Source organism: Gorilla gorilla, chromosome 4 (genome assembly GCF_029281585.2).
Source record: "Gorilla gorilla gorilla isolate KB3781 chromosome 4, NHGRI_mGorGor1-v2.1_pri, whole genome shotgun sequence".
Classification (NCBI taxonomy): domain Eukaryota; kingdom Metazoa; phylum Chordata; class Mammalia; order Primates; family Hominidae; genus Gorilla; species Gorilla gorilla.
The window spans coordinates 140,212,867-140,234,366 of record NC_073228.2 but is presented as its reverse complement, the minus strand read 5'-3'; the positions used below and the strand labels follow the sequence as shown (position 1 = coordinate 140,234,366).

Below are 21,500 nucleotides of genomic sequence, written 5' to 3'. Positions count from 1 at the left end.
TGCTCCTCCCACACCTGCCCTTCAGGGCATGTTCAGGGTTTTAGAGCACTACAAGGGCAGTCAGTGTTTCTAGCAAATGAGTACTTACCAGTATTACGATCATGGATCATGGACTCTGGAGCGAGCTATACCTAAATCCAGATCCCAGCTGCCACCAAAGTCTCTGGGCCTCAGTTCCTCTGTCCATAAGACAAAAATGTTGATAGTATATACTTCCTAGGTTTGTCATGAGAATTCAATGAGATAAATATATAAAGCACTTAGCCCAGAGCATGGACATAGTAAGCACTTGATAGATGATAACCAATGGCAGTAATAACAACAATAGTTATATCTTTTAATATTGTCTTTCATCCTAATGGGTGCACAGACCAATCAATCATGCTTTGGCCACCCCCATGTAGGGGCGGGGCAGGTGGGCAGGGGACAGGTGGGACTGCTTCCATGTATGTGAGCCACAGGGCTTCCCAAAGGTCCCTCTTTCTCTTTCAACTCACACATCCTGAAGGATTCTCTGAGTCACGGCCTATAGGAAGCACTCTACCATGGAGCACTAACCTGTGGGTGATAAGGTGGTGTGTGGGTGTGGGTGTGTGTGTGTGTGTCAGAGAGAGAGAAAACAGAGAATGCTGGGTGGCTGTGAGGGGTGGGTTGTGGGGACAAGACTAAGTTCATATAGGCAAACCTGACTCCCAGTTTTACCGCAGTTGAACCAGCAGGAAAAGCAGAAAGCTGAGGAGAGGCTCCTCCAGGAGTTCCACGAGAGAGAACCAAGCAGCATCTTTAACCTGGCTAAGGATGTGCAGAGAGTGCACATGAATTCCTTTCTTGGTAAATAAGCATATCCATGCCTATTTATGAGAAATACGTAAAATATTGAATTATGTGCATAACTTACGCATATGACCATGCTGTGGTTAAAGTCAGCTCGTATTCATCACAGTCCACACATTTGTACATGATCTCTTCCTGTTGCACTTGCTGGTCCCACTTCCTGGAATGTCCATTCCCTGCCACCTCCTCTCCTCATACCTGTTTACCCCTGCTAGCTTCTGCTCATCCTCAGGTCTCAGTTCATACTCTGCCTCCTTTTGGAAACCCCGTGATATCTGAAACTCAGGTAGCATGCCCCAACCCTGTCGCAAGGCACTTACATCACCCTGTGGTCCTCATCTGGCTACTTGTATTGTCTCTAGAAGGACCCTGAGACCCTTCAGAGCAAGGGCTTTCTTTTAGTAGGTTTACATTCTCAGTGCCTGTCATACAGTGGGTGCCCAAATATGTCTGCTGAATTAGTGGATATAATACCTGAGTTGCTAGTAAAATACCTGAGTCATTTCCTTGAAAGACAGTGTTTGTCCTCAGGCAAGCCTCTGAATCTAACAGAGGGGACTTGTTAAAAAAACAACAAGCAGAGCAATCCATTACTTCTGGGATTTCACAAATGCCATGTCAATGTGCTATGGGCCCCTCACAATGTCAGTAGCTGACAATTAAGTAAACCAAAAACCAGATTGGAGACCAATGGGCCAGCAGAAGCACTGTCAGCACTGCCTGGCTGAGGAAGGTGGTGCTCAGTGACCTGCAGACTCAGTGTTCAGCGTACAGGCGCCTGCACTTGACGGGTAAGTGAGCAGGACCCTGCCCCAATTTCTGTGCCCCAAACTTCTTCCCTGCTGCCTGCACCTTGGGACTCACACAGGGTGAAGCTCTGGAAATAAATCCAATGAGGAGGTTTGCCAGCTTTGTTAGATGAGGCACTTGAAGATCAACCCCCAAATAGACAAGTTATCTGTTCTTATGCTCTCTGCTAACCTATACACTCTAGGTCATCATAATATTGGTCAATACTTGCCACATATTGTGTGAAGCACCTTATTTGGGTTATCTTTTTCAGTTTGCTCCTTGCAACAACCCTATAAAGTAGATGGCATTATCAGCCCCATTATGCAGACTAAATTAGAGCACACAGAGAGATTAAGTTATACACTCAAAATCATACAGCCATGATGCAGCAGAGCTGTGATTTGAACCCAAATACTGACCACCCAGTCATCCTTCTCATGCAAAGACTGATCAGGCCTGTGACGAAAAATTCTAAGATCACCAATGCACAGCCATCTTTCCTGAATGCTGAAACACTCAGGACACAGAGATCCCTTTGGAAAAGCAGGGAGTATGTTTGGGATTAATAAAGGAAAGCCTCCTGCAGAGAGCATATAAAGTCAGGGAAGCAGCGGGTAACCAGTGGCAGAGCTGGAGTGTCAGACCTCTCAGGGGATCACTGAGACAAAGAGCCAGCCCTATCCTGCTCCACCTTTGGGGCAGAACCCTGGACTCTGAGGACCCAGGAGTTGCCTAAATCCCCCTGAGAAAGCTGAGGCGATAAATGTTGTCGGTCTCTGCACTAAACTTGAACCACCTTCCTTGGATCTGCATTCCTAAATGGAGATGAAATGCCAAAGGGTACTTGCCTTGATCCTTTGGAGCATGAGTTTATTGATACGGTGAAGGTTAATGAAACAATTAATTGTATCCATGGAAGCTAAAACATGGATTGAAGCTTTTCAATTTTCATCTGCCATAACGAGCACTAGGCTCAGGTTCTTACCCAGTATTTCACATCTATTAATTGTTTTAACGATTCCAGTTTTAATTAATAAAAATTCAGCCATGTGTGTTAAATTTTAACATTCAGAGCTTTCTTACCCATCAGCTGAGTTGGGGATGTGCAGAAAGAAAACACTCGGGCAAGATGCAACTTCTAAGTCCTGTGTTAGCCAAAGGGTACTGAAGGTGACTTGTGCGCCCAGCATTGGGCTGTGTGCTTCCCCACTTTACTGCGTTGAATCCTCTCAACATCCTGTAATTACATGTTTTAATCCCTCTATGGGTCCTCACCGTGGGAAGCCACTGTCTCCCAAGTCACCCCTCAGAACCTGCATGTGATTCTCCAGAAGACTGTCAGATCCCTTCCTCCATCCTCATACCTTCCTTTTCATCTCCAAATGCTCTCCTATTTCATGCTATGGAAGTCACAGTCCCTCCTCAGCAAAGCCCCCATCACTGAACCCCTTCTCTGAGTGATGTGCCACCTTCTTGCCCTCTCTAAAGACTGGCTGCCCTGAGGACACAGTGTTCCTGCAGCCCTTTCAAGTGGAGGTGGTTTTGCTCCCAATCTTCAGAGCACTGGGCTTGGAGATGGGGTGGGCATCCCCCTTGCTGTTTCTTGCCAATTCCAAGAAAGAAGTTTCTCTTCTTCTCCTTTCTCTCCTCTCTAAGAACATCTACCTTTGAATTATATTTCAACATGTTATATCACCCATTATCTCTCATTGTTGCAGTCTGCAACAATGGGTCACTCTATCACAATTTTGGTTCTTGCTGTTTAAATTCTTGGCACCTCAATATATACACAGGTCATCCTTCCAACGTGCTGGCTCAGTTTTATGGACTTACCTCCTCTAGCAGTCTTAACCTCCTCTGTACCTTAGTCATCGAGAGCCTATGTGAGCCAACACTTGCCATGACCAATAAATGCAAACCCTCCATTATCTAAGCATTGCACATCACACTCTCTGACTCCAGTTTTTCCATCTCCCTTGAATGCCTCAACTCTGTCAATCTTTCACCTCCCCCCAGGTCTTCTAACCTCAGAACTGATCAAGCCATCTTTTCACTTTCCCTCTCCCCATCAAAGTCCTGTCTTCCTTTCATATCAGCTTCAATTCCATGAACTGTCACTGTGATCACTCCCTCAGGTACATTTCAGCTCCTCTGCCCCTCTCTTGACTTGTTGCACTCTTTGGAAAAAACACAACCCTGGTAAAATATAATTCTCTATCTGCTCCATGCTAGCACCCAGGAAGGTGAATGTGGTTAGGAAAAAAAACAACCACATTAACTGACCTCATTCTAAATTTATGACCACGAACTTCAAATGGGCTCTATAGTTCTCCAGCAATCATATCCGGTTTTTCTAATCCATCTCTTCTCATCTTCTCCTAAAAGCTATTTCAGATCTACTCTCTCCTCTCCCCAAACTTCCACCACCTCTTCCCCTATTCTTACTTTCAGCTGATAATTTTTATTTCTATTGCACTGAAAGAAAAAACTGAAGCAACAGGAGGAAAATGTCTACAGGACCCCACCATCCATGCACCCACCGAATAGCATCCTCACCTACATACTGATCTTTCCTCCTATTACTGTAGCTAAACCATATGTGATTCTATATACATGTATTCCTCTACTCATACTGTTACTGGTGGAGGGTCTTGACAATGAGTTGTCCAGGTCCTTGGCATTTTGAACAAAGAATTGAACAAAATGCACAAAGTAGCAGAGGAAAGAAACACGGTAACGAAGCAGTGAAAGCAACAATTTATTAAAGTGAGAAAGCGCTCCACAAGGTGGGCATGGGCCTGAGCAAGTGACTCAAGGGCCCAGTTACAAAGTTTTCTGGGTTTTAAGCACTCAGTTTTCAGTTCTTACCAGCTGCCCCTTATCTGCATGAAGGATTTGGTCTGTGGCTAATTAAAGGCTGATGTGAATTGGTGCCCTGTGCAGATGAAGGGATGGTCCTGGCTTGGCCTGCAACCAATCCCAGGCACTCTCCCTTTCCATCTGACACTGGTGGAAGGGAGAGGGTTGTAGGGAGAGTAGCCTTTGATCCTTTGTTACTCAGGTGGGGAGATGGAGTTTTTCCTTTTGGTTTAGCTTTAAGAAGCTTTAGGTGTTCGGCCCCCAGACCCAGGTGTTTTCCTTTTGATCCAGCTTTGGGAAGTCAGCACAAATTGGCCTGAGATTTCCTGCCCCCAGACCTTGGTGTTTTTTCTTTTAGGAAGTCAGCACAAATTGGCCTCTGATTATCTGCCCCTAGACCTTGATGTTTTCCTTGATTCAGCATGAATTGGCCTTAAGTTCCCTGCCTCCAGACCCTGTTCTCCTGCCTCAATACACTATATTCAATCCTCCCTCATATATGCTTCTGAACTACTGGATTAATGTAATGATCTACTGATATCATAGACAATGATCAGCATATCTACCTACTAGAAAATTCTGATCAGCATACAAAATATCATAGTTTCTCCTATAAGGAGGAGGAAGGAAGGAAGAAAGGAAAGGAGGAAGGAAGGAGAGAGGGAAGAGAGGGAAGAAGGGAAAAAACAAGCTTCTCTTGACCGTACTTCTCACATCAGCTACTTTTCCATTTCTCTGCTCTCTTTTGCAATAAAATTCCTCAAAAGAGCTGTCGATATCAGTGGCACAATACCTGTTCTCCTGCTCTCTTAGCTCTCTCCAGGCATGTCCTCCACTCTTCCATAACTGCTCCAGTCAAGGTGATCAACGACTTCCAATTTGCTCAATCCAGTGGTCAACTTTCAGTCTTCTTATTTAGGGATAATAATACTATCAGCTCTACAGAATAGTTGTGACAATTTAATGAACTATTAAAATGTTTTAAACACTTTTATGTAAACTGTTAGTGCAACTCTTTCTTAAACAAACTCATCCTAAATGTCAAAAGCAGAAATATCTCCCAGGTTTACAGCTGTACACATCTGCTGACTTAGCTCCACTAGTATTTCAATTGGAGCTCTCCATAAACATTCTTTCCCCATAACTGCAGCCCTAAAGGGAGGGAGGGGGAGTGAATTTGAAGTCCACACTCTTTTAAAATCTAATTTCTAAGATCTCCATTAAGGAATGAGTGTTAATTATCCTGTATTGTATGGATGTCTCTACAACATCTGTCTGAGAAATTCATTTAACTTTTGACCGATCAGGATAATGAGCTTCTCTTTCTCTTCTAATTTAAGTTTGTCAATAGCTTTGAAAAAATTGAGGAGTTGAACTTTTTAATGAAAGTCAAGCAAACTAATAATTTCCTGAAATTCATGTTATCAAAACAATGGCCCTATCATCAAAAGTTAAAGGTATCAACATGTCTTGATAGATGGTTTGGAGTCATCCTCCATATTAGGGCTAGAAATTCATCTCAATAATAAATAAACTTGGGAGATTTATGGATCAAAAGGAAAGAAAAGAAATTCTCAGATAGTTGAGAACTGAGGAATCTCAGTTAATACCTCTGTTGAACAGAGAGCAAGAAATAAATAGTGAATATGCAGGGCTAGAAATTCATCTCAATAATAAATAAACTTGGGAGATTTATGGATCAAAAGGAAAGAAAAGAAATTCTCAGATAGTTGAGAACTAAGGAATCTCAGTTAATACCTCTGTTGAACAGAGAGCAAGAAATAAATAGTGAATATGCTACAAAACTGCTTACTGAATTGACTACATAAAAAGCTCTGAGCCATTAATTTGGGTTAAAAACCAGCAAAAAATTGTTGACAAAATTTTGTTCCTAGAAAGAAAACCTTATCAATCTTCAAAGCAATGTAAATGCACATTTCTGAGCATTTTCTCACCATTTTAAGAAATACATTTGAACTAGGTGTTTATTCAAGGTCAACAATCCGTATTTTCAGACAACATGTTTGTCTATGTAGAAAATCCCAAAGAATCTAAAGGCACTAGTAAGTGAGTTTAGCAAGGTCACAGAATATAAGGACAACACACAAGAATCAATATTTCTATATATAATGATGAAAATTAAAATGAAGAAAAATTTGTAAATATTTCCAATAGCTGAAAAAATGAAATACTAGATATAAATTTTACAAAACATATGTGAAAACTGTATGTTGGAAACTATAAAACATGAATGAAATAAAGAACACCTAAATAAGAGAAGTACATATTATGTTTGTGGTTTGGAGAATTCAAAAGAGTTTAAATGTCAGTTCTTTCCCAAACTGATCAATAGATTTAACAAAGTTCAGCAGAACTTCTTGTAGATACGAACAAGCTTATTTTTAAATTTATATGTAAAGGGAAGGAATGAGAAAAGCCAAGATAATTTGAAAAAGAAAAGCAAAGCTGGAGGACTCAAAGTACCTAGTTTTAAGATAACATAAAGCTACAGAAATAAAGACAGTGGGAATTAGTGAAAGGATAAGCATATAGATCAAGGAAACAGAGAGTGCAGAAATAGACTCATACAAATTTGGTCAATGATTTTTGACAGTTGTGCAAAAAAGACTACATGAAGAAAGAATAATCTTTTCAACAAATGGGGCTGGAACAAATGAACATCCATGTGCAATAAAAGATACCTCAACCTACACCTCACATCATATACAAAAAATTAACACAAAATGGGTGGTAGACCTAAATTTAAAACACAAACTATAAGACTTCTAGAGGAAAACAGGGGAGGACACATTTATGACCTTGTATTAAGAAAAGATTTCTTAATTGTAACATAAAAAGCATAACAAAAATGCAAAATAATAGATTGGACTTTGTAGTAGTCTGTTTTCACATTGCTGATAAAGACACACCCAAGAGTGGGCAATTTATGAAAAAAAAAGAAGTTTAATAAACTCACAGTTCCACATGGCTGGGGAGGCCTCACAATCATGGCCAAAGGTGAAAGGCACATCTCACGTGGCAACAGACAAGAGAAGAATGAGAGCCAAGTAAAAGGGGTTTTCCCTTACAAAATCATCAGCTCTTGTAAGACTTATTCACTACCACAAGAACAGTATGGGGGAAACCGCCCCATGATTCAATTATCTCCCACTGGGTTCCTCCCACAACACAAGGGAACTATGGGAGCTACAAGTCAAGATGAGATTTGGGTGGGGACACAGCCAAACCATATCAGACTTCATCAGAATTAAAAATGTTTGCTCTCTGAACTATACTACTAAGAGAATGTGAACATAAGCCACAGACTAAGAGAAATATTTACAAATCCTATCTCTTAAAAAGGAATTGTATCCTGAATATATAAAGAACTCTCAAAACTCAACAACTTAAAAATAATGTTTTAAGTGCACAAAGGATTTTAATATAAACTTTATCAAAGAAGATACAAAGATGGCAAATAAGCACAGGAAAAGTTGTGGAGCATTATTAGCCATTAGGGAATGCAAATTAAAATCCCAATGAGATACCATGACACAGAAAAGAAATTGACATGCAGGGCATAGTTGCCTGCATTTGTAGTCCCAGCTACTCAGGAGACTGAGGCAAGAGGATCTCTTGAACCTAGGAGTTCATGACCATCCTGGCAATATAGTGAGACCCAACTCTAAAAATGAAAATAAAAACAGGAAATAAATTAACAATACCAAGTGCTGGTGAAAATATGGAGCATTAGAATATTCATAATTTGCTAGTAGAAAATAAAATGGTAGAACCTTTCCAGAAACAAATTGGAAGCTTCTTACAAGGTTAAACATGCATTTACTGTATATTCAGCAATCCCGCTCCTAGGCATTTACCCTAAAGAAATAAAAAACTTACGTTCACACAATAAACTTGTACAGGAATATTAGCTAGGTGTGGTGGCTCATGCCTGTAATCCCAGCACTTTGGGAGGCTGAGGCAGGTGATCACTTGAGGTCAAGAGTTCAAGACCAGCCTGACCAACATGGTGAAACCCTGTCTCTACTAAAAATACAAAAATTAGCAGGGCTTGGTGGCAGGTGCCTGTAATTCCAGCTTCTTGGGAGACTGAGGCAGGAGAATTGCTTGAATTCTGGAGGCAGAGTTTGCTGTGAGCTGAGATTGTGCCAGTATACTCTAGCCTGGACAACAGAGTGAAACTCCGTCTTAAAAAAAAAAAATCTTGTACAGGAATATTTATAGCAGCCTTCTTCTTTATTCCCAAATGTCAAAAACTGGATACAACAAAATGTCCTTCAGTGAGTAAATAGATCAACAAACTAATACATCCATATAGTGGATGTGAAATAGAAAAATTGGCTATTGATGCATGCAACATCATGGATAAATCTCAAAGTGATCACGCTGAGGGAAAGAACCCAGTCTCAAAAGCTTATCTACTACATCAGTCCATTTGTAAGGCACTCCAATTTACAGATTTTATCTGGAGTGCAAGAAAGATGAATCAAGAGTTTATTCAGTATTTTTTTGTTTTCTTCCTACCCATGAGCCAGTCTTACTCCCACTCTGGTAATTATAAACCACAAATGGCAAGAGATCAGGAGTTTGAAATCATGTAAATTGCCATTTACATGCTTATTTTTATTATCAGTTTTTAAGTTTTTATCTTGTTATTTGTGTTATTTATTATTAACTATCCTGAGCATTTGACATGATTTTGGTGTTGAATTCTCTGAATGATTGAACAGTGTGTACCTTAGTACAGATGGAAAGCTGCGATGCGCAAGAGTTAAATGGCTTGCTCCACTTATCAATTTTATCAATAGGAAACTTATCAATTCCACTTATCAATTTACTGGCAAGTAGTAAAATAAGAATTCCAATTCCAGGTCCTTCTGACTGCAAAACCTGTGCACTTACTGACTGTACTATAGAATCTGTCAGGGATTCATATATCCTTATCCCTACCCACATTTTGTTTCCCCCAAGTTAGTTGAGAGTCAGCACAACTGAGCCTCGAGTGTGCCAAATAGAAGGAAACACGCTGCTCCCCAAGAGGCAACAGGATGAGAGGGAAAGATCAGGATTTGAGTCAGACCAACCTGTTTTGAATCTTGGCTATATCACTTAGCAGCTGTGTCAACTTAGGCAAGTTCACTGTTCCAGTTAATTAAACAAGTAACTTACTGAGTGCCCACCATGCTCCAGGAAATGTTCTAGGATCTCAGGATATATTTGTGAATGACACAGAAAAAAATCCATGCCCTCAAGAAAATTATATTCTAGTGGGAGACATGGACAATAAATATAAAAATAAGTAAAATATATAGTACATCAGGCAGTCATAAGTACTATGAAGAAAACAGAAAGGAAAAGCAGTGAACAGTAATGAGGAGTGGAGGAGCCACACTTTTTTAAAAAGATAGTCAGGGAAGGCTTAAGGGTTGTTCATGTAGATATCCGGAGAAAGAGGAGTCCAAGCAAGGGGAATAGCCAGTGTAAAGGTCTGGTCCACACTAAGAGTGTTTGAAGAATAGCAGGGGCACCAGAGTGGCTGGAGTAGACTGAATCTGGGGGAGACCCCCAGGAAATAAAATCAGGGAGAAAACGGGGAGGCTGGAGGATAGTGTAGGTAGTGGGTCATCTTCCAGGATTTTGAAACCACCAAGAATAGCAACAGCAGTAATGTTGGGAGAATGATGTAGGACAGGAACTAAAATCTCCAAGGAAGGTGAGAGAGTGACCCAGAGATCAGTGACTGATGACCCCACTTTTACTTTGGATAGGGAGCCTTTGGAGCGGGTGTACAGAGAAGTCCCAGGATCTGACTACTTTTTCTAAGTATTCCTCTGCCTGGTGTATTGAGAATCAACTACACAGGACAAGGACAGAGTTGGAGAGACCAGCTGGGAGTTTCTAGGGTTAGTCCAAGCAATACATTATGATGGTTTGGACCAAGGTAGAAATAGTAAAATTGGTGAAAAGAGGTCAGGGTATGGATATATTTGGCAAGTAGAACTTGCAGGATTTGCTACCAAATTATATGTGGGTTATGAAAGGAAGGTAGCAATCAAGGATAAATTCAAGATTTTTTTTTTTGTCTAGGACAACTGAAAGAATAGGGAATACTAAATAAGGTAGGAGACTAGATCCAGAGTTAATTTTATGAAGTTCAAAATGCCTATTAGACATCCAAGTGGAGATATAAAGTTGGTAATTGGATACGGAGAAGAAAGGTGGGTGAAAGATACACATTTTGGACTCTCCGGTGTGTGGGTGGTATTGAAATTCATAACACTAGAAAACATCAATAAGGCAATCAGTGTAAATAGATAAAAGAAGAATTCCAATGGCTGGACACAGTTTGGGGAATTCCAAAAATTAAATTGTAAGGGAGATGAAAATGAATTAACAAAGAATGCAAAAAGTAGTCATTTAGAAAAAAGATAAAGACAGAAGAGTATGTTATTCTGGAAGCCAAGTGAAGAATATGTATCAAGGAGAAGGAAGTGATCAGCCATGTTAAAGCACTTGGTAGGTCATGTAAAATGAGGACTGGGAACCAACCACTGAATTTAGCAACATGAACGTGATTTATGAGCTTGACAAGAAAAGTCACAGTAGTCAGTGGAGAGGAAAGCCTTACTGAAGGGGACAAGAAAGGGTACAAGGAGGGCAAAATGGAGACATGAATGTAGACAACCCTATTAAAGAGATTTGCTATAAAATTAGACAGAAAATTAGAGTAGTCATTGAAGGGAGAAGTGGGGTCAAGAGAAATTTCTTTTTAAAACAAGAGAAACAACAGCATGTTTGTACGATGAGCAAGTAGGGAAAGGGAGAAAATGAGAAATCAGGAGAAAGAAAGGAAGATTGCCACATCCTTGAGTAGCCAAAAGAGGTTGATATCCAGCACATAAGCGGAGGAGATGGTCTTGGAGAGGAGCAGGGGCAGTTCATTCACAGCCAGAGGAGGGAACACAGAGTGCAGGAGCAGAGACACATGTAGGTGTGAACATGTGGGACTTTTCTTCTGATGACTTCTATTTCTTGATAAAATAGGAAACAAGGTCCTCATCTGAGAGGAGGAGAAGGAGATATTAGAGGACTGAGGAAAGAAGAATATATGAAATGACTATTTAGGAGAGTAGGAGAGTAAACTGCCCAAGAGCACTAAGGATGACTTGAGGTTGGAGGTAGTGAGTTTACAGCACAATGATCAGCTGTGTGTTCTCAGCCACATTCACTGTGCAGAGGCAAGAACACTCTGGTAGAGAGTTAGACTCAACGAAGGTCAGGCTTTTATCCAGTGGGGACATTGGAATAAAAGAAGGACAAGAGACCATTTCATTGACCATGAAATATCAGCTCTGCAAGGAGAGAGACAGTGACATAAGGTGGGTAAAAAAAAAAAAAAAAAAAAAAAACAGTGAAAAGGAGGTACAGTCAGTGGCTGTAAGGAAGGTGGAATCAAAGGATTGCTGGAGTAGGGGTCCTAGAGGGAGTGAGCTGGACATATAGGAGGTGGTGGTTGGAGAAGGGACACTTGAAGTTGCGGTAGGGAAGGATCTGCAGTTATTGGAATAACTAAGAGAGTCAATGGCTGAGTTTGAGTTGGGAATAAGGTCATCAGAAAATGGGCTGTCAAGGAAATGAAAGAGCAGGGAATGTGAGGGTCATCTTCCAGGATAGTGAAACCATCAAGAATAACAATGCAGTCATGTTGGGAGACTGATGTGAGACAGGCTAAATATCCAAGGAAGGTGAGAGAGGGACCAAGAGATCAGTGGCAGACATAAGGAAGAGCGTAGATCTGCCTGTTACTTTATCTCTCTGGTCTCACTTTCCTCATCTGGAAGTTGGAAATGGTGATCAGCCTTCCATTGTGGGGTTTTTATAAGGACTGAACGAGATAATGCAGGTAGAGCACCTGTCACCCATTAGATCTGGCAGACCTCAGTGTTCAGGAATACTTAAAAAAAATGTAAAGGGCACCTATGAAGTCTTGAGGGTGTATGTCATCTCCTTCCAATTGCAGTGAGGAGTGTGTCTTGGAAGGCTAATTGAGCTCAGGTTTGGCTCAATGACTTATAATCATCACAATTCCCAAGAGATGTTCATCAATGGCCCTCTCTGCTTCCATTCATGTACATGTCATCTTCTTCCTGGCAGGCCTGGGTTCTCTCTATCCCCTCTAGCCAACTGCAGACAGCAGAAGGCTTATTGCCTTCCAGCCCAAGTGTCTAATGCAGAAGGAAAAATGCAAATTACCTGCTTTGGCTGCTCTGTTGCCTCTCCTATTGATGGCAGGCTGGCTGAAAGAGCCCAGGGAAGTGCAGTCTCTAATGAAGTGTCACCTTCTGTTCTGAACTGCACTGAACCCAGATATGTGAGGAAGCTCTGGGCAATACAGCCTGACTAGCTCCTAGCATGGGGAGCCTGGGACAAGAGCTGGATCAAGTCCTTTTCACTTTCTCTCCTATACCCACCCATGACTTCAGCTCTAGGCGGGAGTTTCCATCAAGAAATGAGGTATGTTCTAGCCAACAGGGCAGTGTCTGTTTTACTGGTAACAGGCATTAACGTTCAGAGATTCCTTGTTCTCAGAAAAGGGGTAATAAAGTTACGGGATGGGGGCTAGAAATTTAAGGAACCTGAGTTGCCACAGAGATGCCAGAGTTGAATGGGTCCATGTGGTGAGATGATTCACCTTGTCCATGTTGCTGAGCCCAGTGTACCTTGAGCCTCCTACCTCTGGCTTACCAGTGCTATGCAGAATATATCAGCCAGGAAAAGATCTGATCAAGTTTCACTTAGCCTTGTGCAAATCTGAGGGTGGAACTCAAGCCCCTCCTCTTCCCTCACACTACTCAGAGACTTGCCTTGTTCACCACTAATTTTTCATTGTCCGCTACATAGTAGGTTCTCAGTGATGAATGAATGAATGAGTGAATGGCAGATGGGTGAGTGTTAGGGTTGGAGGAGTGTAGAGCTCTTCCAATCCTAACACTTCAGGCCAGCTCTGTGCTAGGTACCAAAACCTAGAACCCCAAAAGTTTCTTACATGCCTGAGCCGAGAGGTCATTTTTCCACCCAGAATTTCTGAAACTCCCTTCTTCTACCTAAATTATATATAAAAATGAAGGACAGCTACTCTCACCTAAAAATATTTTCTTGATCTTTTCCCTTTTCCCAGCAAACAAGCAGTTACTTACCTCTTTCTCTAATGCAAAGTGACATTTTGATACAGCAACCCTGGAAGGAGATAAGAATCATTAACTCAGAAAAATGGCTGAGCTTCTGCAGTTTGCCAGGCTTCCAACTATTGGCTGAAAAATCCATGTTCTGGAAAAGCACAACCACAGTCTTTTTACCAACTACTATCTAGTAATCTGAGGGTTGTTGACATTGATTAACATTGAAAGTGACATTTGGCTCTTGTGTACTTTCTGAATAGACTCTTTTCAACTAAGAAACCAGCAAGGAGGCCTCTGAGGGAAAATATTTTTGGGGAGGAGAGGTAGGAGGTAACCTCAAACATTCTTTGTCCAACATTTTGGATCATTATCTAGAACGTAAGCAGTTTATTTAGGGGAAAGAGAAGTTGACATGTCACTAGGAAAGGAAGTTAGCCTCTCAAAGACATTCAGACAGGTATACCTAGGGAAAGGAAGAGAGAAATCTGGAAGCAGCTCATTAAAAATATGAAACAACAACAACAAGGTCAAGGGCTAAAAATGTTTATTCAACAGGCAGGTGATTTAAGGAGCCATGATTTGCCGTACAAAAGGATTTCTAGGAAGAAAAGATCCTGTTAAAGTTAAATTACATTTGATTTTTAAATGTATAATTTACAAGCCGATTTTCTGGCACACAGAAAAGCACACCTGTGCAATTTTGTTTTCCAATTTTAGCATATTATCCATCTTTCCAGTAAAATTCCTGTGTGCAGCAGTCACCAATATAGATCAGTGGTAAATGAGCGAAGTGTTATTTACATCAGCCTTAAAAGTTCATGTCCTTATTATTCCTCCCTCAGAACTGACTCAGAATTGGGCATAGAAAAATGCCATTTTGAAAGAGCCCAGGATGGGCTGTGGCAGGCATCCACATCATTAGAGAGCAAAGTTAAAAGACAGATTTCTTGGCCCCACCACCAGGTATTCTGACTCAGTAAGTCTAGGGTGGGACCTGGGAATCTGCAACTTTAGCATGCAGCTAAGGTGACTCTGATGCAGGTGGCCCATGGACCACACCTTCACACATGCTGACCTAGAGAAAATGTCCTTCAGGTCGCGTGTCAAGAGAAATTGCCCCGCCTTCTGCACCCAGCACATCCTGCTGCGTTCCATAAGTGCATCCAATGTGCTCCATAAGGTCACATGTGGTGAGCAGTTGCTGATCGACACTGCTATGCTGGGCAAGCCAATCTGCGGGGCTCCATGTGACATACCGCTGATTTCTCTTTATTCTGTTAGAACGATTACAGGAAGTTATCTATGCAATGCAAGGATTTTGTAGTGGGCGTGCTGGACCTGTGCCGAGACACAGAAGAGGTGGAAGCAATTTTAAACGGCGATGTGAACTTCCAAGTCTGGTCCGACCACCATCGTCCAAGTCTGAGCCGGATCAAACTCGCCATTAAATATGAAGTCAAGAAGGTAAGCTCCCCCATCTTTCCTGGTCTTCCCATCTCACCTCTCCTCTCGGGCTTGCTGGCCTTGCTTTTTGCTCATGTCTATTTTATGTTCCCACAGGGTGACCATGATGACACCCAGATTCTCTTTAGACAGGGAGCTAGCTGTCAGCTTCACAGGGCTGCTAGGATCCCCTCCACCATCCCTTCCCACCTCAGCCCCCAGCCCACCAGGAGAGAGAGCAGAAGCGTGAGTCAGTTCCTGAGCAGGCCTTGAGCCTGGACAGCAGAAGAGATCTTCAGCCTCAACCCACTGGCAGGGACAATGTCACTGCGAGGGCTCCTATCAGTTAGCAACACAGTTCCCAAGTCTTCACGAGAAACATAGAACTCAGATCTTTCAAAAGCATTTATTGAGCTTCCTCTGTGTGCCTGAGGACTAGTTGTGTAGAAAATGTATTAATGTAAAGAGCTTATGGGATCAACAGCCCTGGGAGGCTTATAGAAGAATTGCACTCCAAAGGCATATGAAAGCCGTAAGGAAGCTCAAGTAGACTTTCCCAAAAGTAAACTCATGCCACCTCCTCAATAGACATCCAAGTGTCTTTAATGGCTGTGGTCACCAGTAGCCCTCAGACCTGTAGTGGCTACTCAGATTAAGATTATAAGGAGCAAAAGTAAATTATGTTCCCACTTTGGATGTACTCTGGATTCTTTAGAATCTGCTCTTTTATTAGATGACATTACTCATCCTGATGAAAATTAGAGCATTCCAGAGATCCACATGTTTAAATATCAATGTGCTTTCCACATAAGCAAAGGAGCTGATTGGTCTTTGAGGGGTTTTAATGTTTTCAGCTTTTTCACCTGATCAAAACTGAATGGTATTTTTAAAGCCCCCAGACTGGCCTCTGGGCATTCCTTCTGTTTCCTGATTATCTTAATTTGTGTGTGTCTTAATTTGTGCCTTCAACAACCATATATATATCTGTGAAATTTATCCAGGGAGAGCTTCCAAGTTTGATAAAATCTTCCTGCCCTTTTACTTTGATATTATAATAATCACAAATTTTAAGAAAAACAACTTTGCCTAAGACTCTGAGCTCAAAGATGAAATTGATGACTCATGGGAAAGGTGGCCTTTGAGATTAATATTAGAAAGCACAGTGTTGTTGGAAGTTGGGAGAATTGGGCTGCAGTTTCAAGTACAGTACAATACTATTTACTCAGCTCAGGAAAACTCACCTTTTAGCTTAAACCAAGAGCTCACTGGGGCTTTTCACCAAAGTACGCAGTCACTCCCTGAAGCTGCTGAGATATCCTTTCCCTTGGGATTCAAACAAACCCTGCTGTGGAGGCTGTCAGGCAGTGGTAAAAATGAGCTGGAGTTCCCAGAACTACAAACATTTTCTTCCTTCCTGAAGCCAGATTATCCTCCTGTCTCCCAGCTCACGGTGAAGATGGAAGATGTCTAAAAACCACACAAAAGAAGATGCTTGGCATTTGCAGATTTATATTCACAGTTTGGGCTAATTATGCACAACTTCAACAGTCCATGGCATGTGGGCATTCACCATTTTTCTGAAACATAAATTCAAATCTCCTAGCAAAACTGATGTGGAGGGTGGAGTTACTCAGTTAGTGCAGAAGTCTGGCCGCCACCTGATAACTATATGTACTCTTTTGTCAATTACCAAGTTCAAAATGGCCCTGGGGATGAATGAGAAGGAAGAAATGAAGCCCTCCATGAACATGATAGTTTGGGTCAGAATTAAAATGTTTCATGAGGGAAATGATTGGCTCCAGTGGTATTTGCCAATTAAGGGAGTCATAAGGTCTCAGGAAATCAACATGAATGTCAAGTGTCTGCTGTAATCCATAGGTAGGAAGATGATAAATGACCGCATAAAATGTCAACCTGCTCATTTCTAAGACCTTCAAGGGATACATTTTCTCAAACCTTGTATGCAGTCATGTGACAGCAGACAGACTCATAGCTCTCCTTGACATTTATTCTTCATGAATTACCAGGAAACTAACCAATATTTAAAAGTCTTATTAATATTACAATGGGCTTCCATTTTTAATTTATGAATTTTAGCATACTTGCATGAGCACAATCTATCCCTGAGTATTCAAGTTATGAAATAACTAGCAGCAAGACCTACTTAAATGCACTGCCCTTTACAACTTAGATAGATAGATAGATAGATAGATAGATAGATAGATAGATAGATAGATAGATAGATAGACATCTCCTGAGGCTTCAGGCTTGAATATAAAACCATAAAACATTTCCAAGATTCTGCCCACATGGCATAAAATCAACCCATTAATTCAGCGACTTAAGAAAACAAGTTGTTCTTAGCAGTTCCATGGGCTGCTAATAAGTATTACCTTAAAAAAAAGATTTTGTGTTCAGATAAATTTGGAAACCTTTAGTTAAACAGTCAAACAGGTTTTGTTTTTGTTTTCTGTTTTTCTTAAAGATATTACAGAGCCTTCAATATGCATCACGCAGTGGCTTATGCCTGTAATGCCAACACTATGAGAAGCTGAGACAGGAGGATTGCTTGATGCCAAGAGTTTGAGACCAGCCTGGGGGACATAGCAAGACCCTGTCTCTATTTAAAAAAAAAAAAGAATCACTACTCTAATAGATGAAGGATACAATATGTATTACATGACCACAGGCTTCTTCTCATGGTGAAACTAGTTTTTCATGTATCAGTCTTTGGGAAACTAATCTATAATCAGCCTCTATGTCTATGAAATGCCAGGATTTGAATGAAGGTGGTGCTGCTCTGTGGCTGGTACTGCACTCTGGATTGTGTCTCTCATATGAATGTTTGATTATCTTCAGGCACCACCCTAATGTCTGGACCTCTGGCTGGCTGAGTCACAGCACCAGCCTCCATTAGATGAAGATAAGTCATCCACCATGGTTCAAGGGAGTACCTGTTAAAGGGAAGGAATCCTGAACAAGGTTTCTGTGGACCAGGTTTCTAGCCTGATTCTCCTAACCCTGTGGTCTTGGGCAAGTCATTGAAGCTCTCTGAGTTTCATTCCCCATTTGCAAAATGGACATATGAGCTTTTGCTTCACAGAGGTTTTTGTGTTTGTGTGTGTGTGAACTGCCAAATGAACTGATATGAGAGGAAATGCTCTAGAAACTATAAAGTTCTCTGCAGCTCCAAAAGGAAGCATCATTGCTGTCATTCAGTGATGACACCCTTTCTTGGGACTCTAGGGTTCTTCTAATTCCCTAGCTGGTCCTTTGTTATCTCCCCAGAGAATGCTAGAAATGTCTCCCTGGGAAAGGACATCATTCATAAAGCCTAAAATTCCTTCCAAAATACCAAAGGCGTTATGAGGACATGGTTTTACCCCCGTGACTTCTGCCTTAAGAGGGTGCTCAGCCTCCCCAGTAACCCAAGTGGGTGTGTCTTTGAAATGTCAAGCATGGTTTCTGGGAAGCAGAATTGGAGATGTAGCTGAGAGGTGCCTATTGAAGTCAGTCCCGGGTCCAAACACTTATTAATGTGGTCACTTAAGCAAATTACTCAGCCTTGCCTCTGTCTCACTTTCCTCATCAGGAAAGTTGGAATAATAATGCCTATATCATAGGTTATAATGAGAATTAAATGGGATAAAGCATTTGTGCCTCAAATATCTCCAGGCTTCAGTAGCCGATGGGTATAAATGAGGCAGTATTAACACACACATTGCTCACAGTCAATGCCTACATTACTTTAGGACATTTCTCTTACCCACCTCAGTGCATCCCAGCCCCTCTAGGCCACAGTCCCTGAAGAAGCCAAGCTTGCCTCATGAAAAATCAGGGATACGACCCTTCCCCATATTGAGTCACACCTAAGATCAGAAGGACTCTGCTTATGCTCTGCAGCTAAAGAAAACCACCCCTCCAGCATCGGCTTGCAGGCTCTCTACATAAACTGGCCTTGGCCTTCCCCTGAAGAGCCAAACACCTTGCAGTCTTCTCTAACTCTGTCTCTGTCCTCCGGGAATCATGCCTAACTATCCTTCTTAAAGGTCTTTTCATTCCACTGCATATCGACTCTAAACACATGCTGAGGAAACTTCCAGCCCCAACAACTGGGAACCAACCCAACAAGCCTCTGAATCCCAGTTTAGGCCCAGCTGGACTCAGGCTACCCCAGTGTCTGCCATGTGGTCAGTGCTTAGTGACAGGGAACAGAGACCCAGACAGAGTTGTTGGCACTCTACTCAACTTGTCTAACAGAAGACACACCCTCATCCCTCCCTCTCTCTCCTCTAGATTGCTTCCTCATCTCTGGGCTTACAGGGATGATCTTTTCCCTTCTTTCCCCTACACCATTCCCTCCTCCTTTCTGACCCCACTCTGCCTTAATGAGGATCAGGTGGGATCTCCTAGTCACTGCAAGAAAACTTTGTGCATATCAGTCCTTTAGGAGAGTGGGACAAAGAGACCCAGAGCGTCCGGTTTTGCATGAGAGAGGCCTTAACTCTACCTATAAAGGAGATGAAGCATCTTTTGGACACTACTAAGCAAAGTCCTGCTACTGGGGGAAAAAAAAGAAAAATGTGTGAATATTGTTTTCCAAAATATATTACTTCATGGCAGAAAGCACATATATTATCAGGCAGGCATGGCTGTATCACCAGCAAGGGTGATTAGTTCCATCTGACAAATTGTGTTAACCACCACCTATGAGGTCTAGAGACACTGAGCTCGGCCTTCCAAGGACCCAAGCAGAATAAAACACAGTCTTACCTTCAAAGAGTTACCAGTCTAGTGAGTGAAATGGGACAGGTGTCTCATGACTGTAATAGCAGCAGCCTTTGCAGTGGGGTGGGGGAAGTCTCTTAAGTACTTCACCAGCTGAGCAAAGTAGCGTTCACACCTGTGACCTCTTTCAGACTTGCAGGTGGTCCCGGTTCTAGCATCTTGGGATGCAGCTTGGTTTGGGGGCCTCTGCTCTTGGTGCCAGCCATCTTTCCTTCCAACTGAGGAGATCTCCACCCTCCTCAAGAGCCAGCTCCACTCCTCCTGAGCCTTCCAGACCCTGAAATGTTGAGGTGCCTTTTCCTGGCTCTGCCAGGCTCCCTGGGTTATTCCTGGCTCAGAAAGCTAGTCTCAAGTACAATAAAGACCTGGGAAAGGACCATGGGAAGGGAACAAAGTGCAGAGGGTGGAGAGGACCCACTTGCTCTCCCTCACTTACATAGTTCCCTTTTCCTTCACACTGTTGTATTTTTTTAAAAATTCCCCTATGATTTTTATTCATTCACTCACTGAAAAGTTCATGTTTGCTCTTAAAGCTAAAAAATGAGGAAAGTGAACAAAACCCTGGAACTTCAGAGGTTCCCTCTGAGGTGGGGAGGGCATTTCTGATAGAAAGGACATGTTCAAAGCATGTTCAAAAGCCCTGTGGTGAGAAGAGACATGGTGTATAAGAGGAACTGGAAGAGGGTGAACAGGCCAAGCTGGGCTTTGGGAGGACTGGGTGTGACTGAGTCTGTAAGGATGCAGGCAGGGGACAGACCATGTGAGCCTGGTAGATCTCCCTAAGGATTTTAATCTTTTTATTATTTTTCTAAAGAACAATGGGGAGCTATTGGAGGACCTTAATCAGGAGTGGTTGTAAAGATTAGGATAGATGGAGAGACAGCTCTTCCTCTGAAAAAGCTGGAAAGGAAACAGGGTGGGTGAAGATGGAGCAAGTTTTTTGGGTGAAAGGGACAGGATATTAGCCAAGATAGGCTGTTACATTGTGTTAACAAACAAAACTAAAGTCATAGTGGCTTTTAACAAAAGTAAGTTTATTTATTGCTCATCTTATTTCCATTTGGAACTGAATTCCCTCAGGAATCCCGGCTGCTAGAAGAACCACCCTCTTAAATGTTTCCTGCATGCCAGAGGGTCACTCGGCTTTGGGAAATTGCACTCCAGCAATTGCGTGCTTTCACCTGGATGTGGCACACATTGTTTCTGCTCGCCACTCGTAGTGAAGAGTTAGTCATGCCTCCCACCCCTTCACAAGAAGGACCAGAAAGCATAATCGCGGCGCTATTTGGCAGCTAGCACTAATGATTACCACAGGAGAAAAGTTGAGGGAATTCGTATTGATAGCTTCAACTTCTCTGTCAGTAGGACAAAGAATCACCCTCTGAGGTAGAAGCAGCCTGAAGAAAGTAAAAAAATGGGAAAAATTATGTGGGAGATGGGAGAGGGAGCTGAGCAGTAGGTCTGATAGGCCTGCCAAGACTGGGGATTGAAATTCTTTGGCAGTAGATTGCATTTTTAATAAAAGTGGAAGATCTCTACAAATGATGGTAACACAGAAAGTCAGTGTCCTCCATACACCTCAGT

At 42.0% G+C, this 21,500-nt stretch overlaps 1 protein-coding gene across 4 annotated transcripts in view; it reads left to right on the top strand.

Annotated features, from left to right (window-relative positions):
• Nucleotides 1-21,500, top strand: part of TRPC7 (transient receptor potential cation channel subfamily C member 7) — a 152,887-nt gene that overhangs the window by 34,957 nt on the left and 96,430 nt on the right. For 2 of the 4 annotated variants that reach the window (XM_063706790.1, XM_063706789.1), the window contains exon 3: nt 14,967-15,149. The exons of the other annotated variants lie outside the window; for them this stretch is intronic. In XM_063706790.1, the coding sequence (XP_063562860.1) occupies nt 14,967-15,149 (183 nt within the window). The remainder of the gene's footprint in view (nt 1-14,966; nt 15,150-21,500) is intronic. 4 annotated transcript variants of the gene reach the window in all.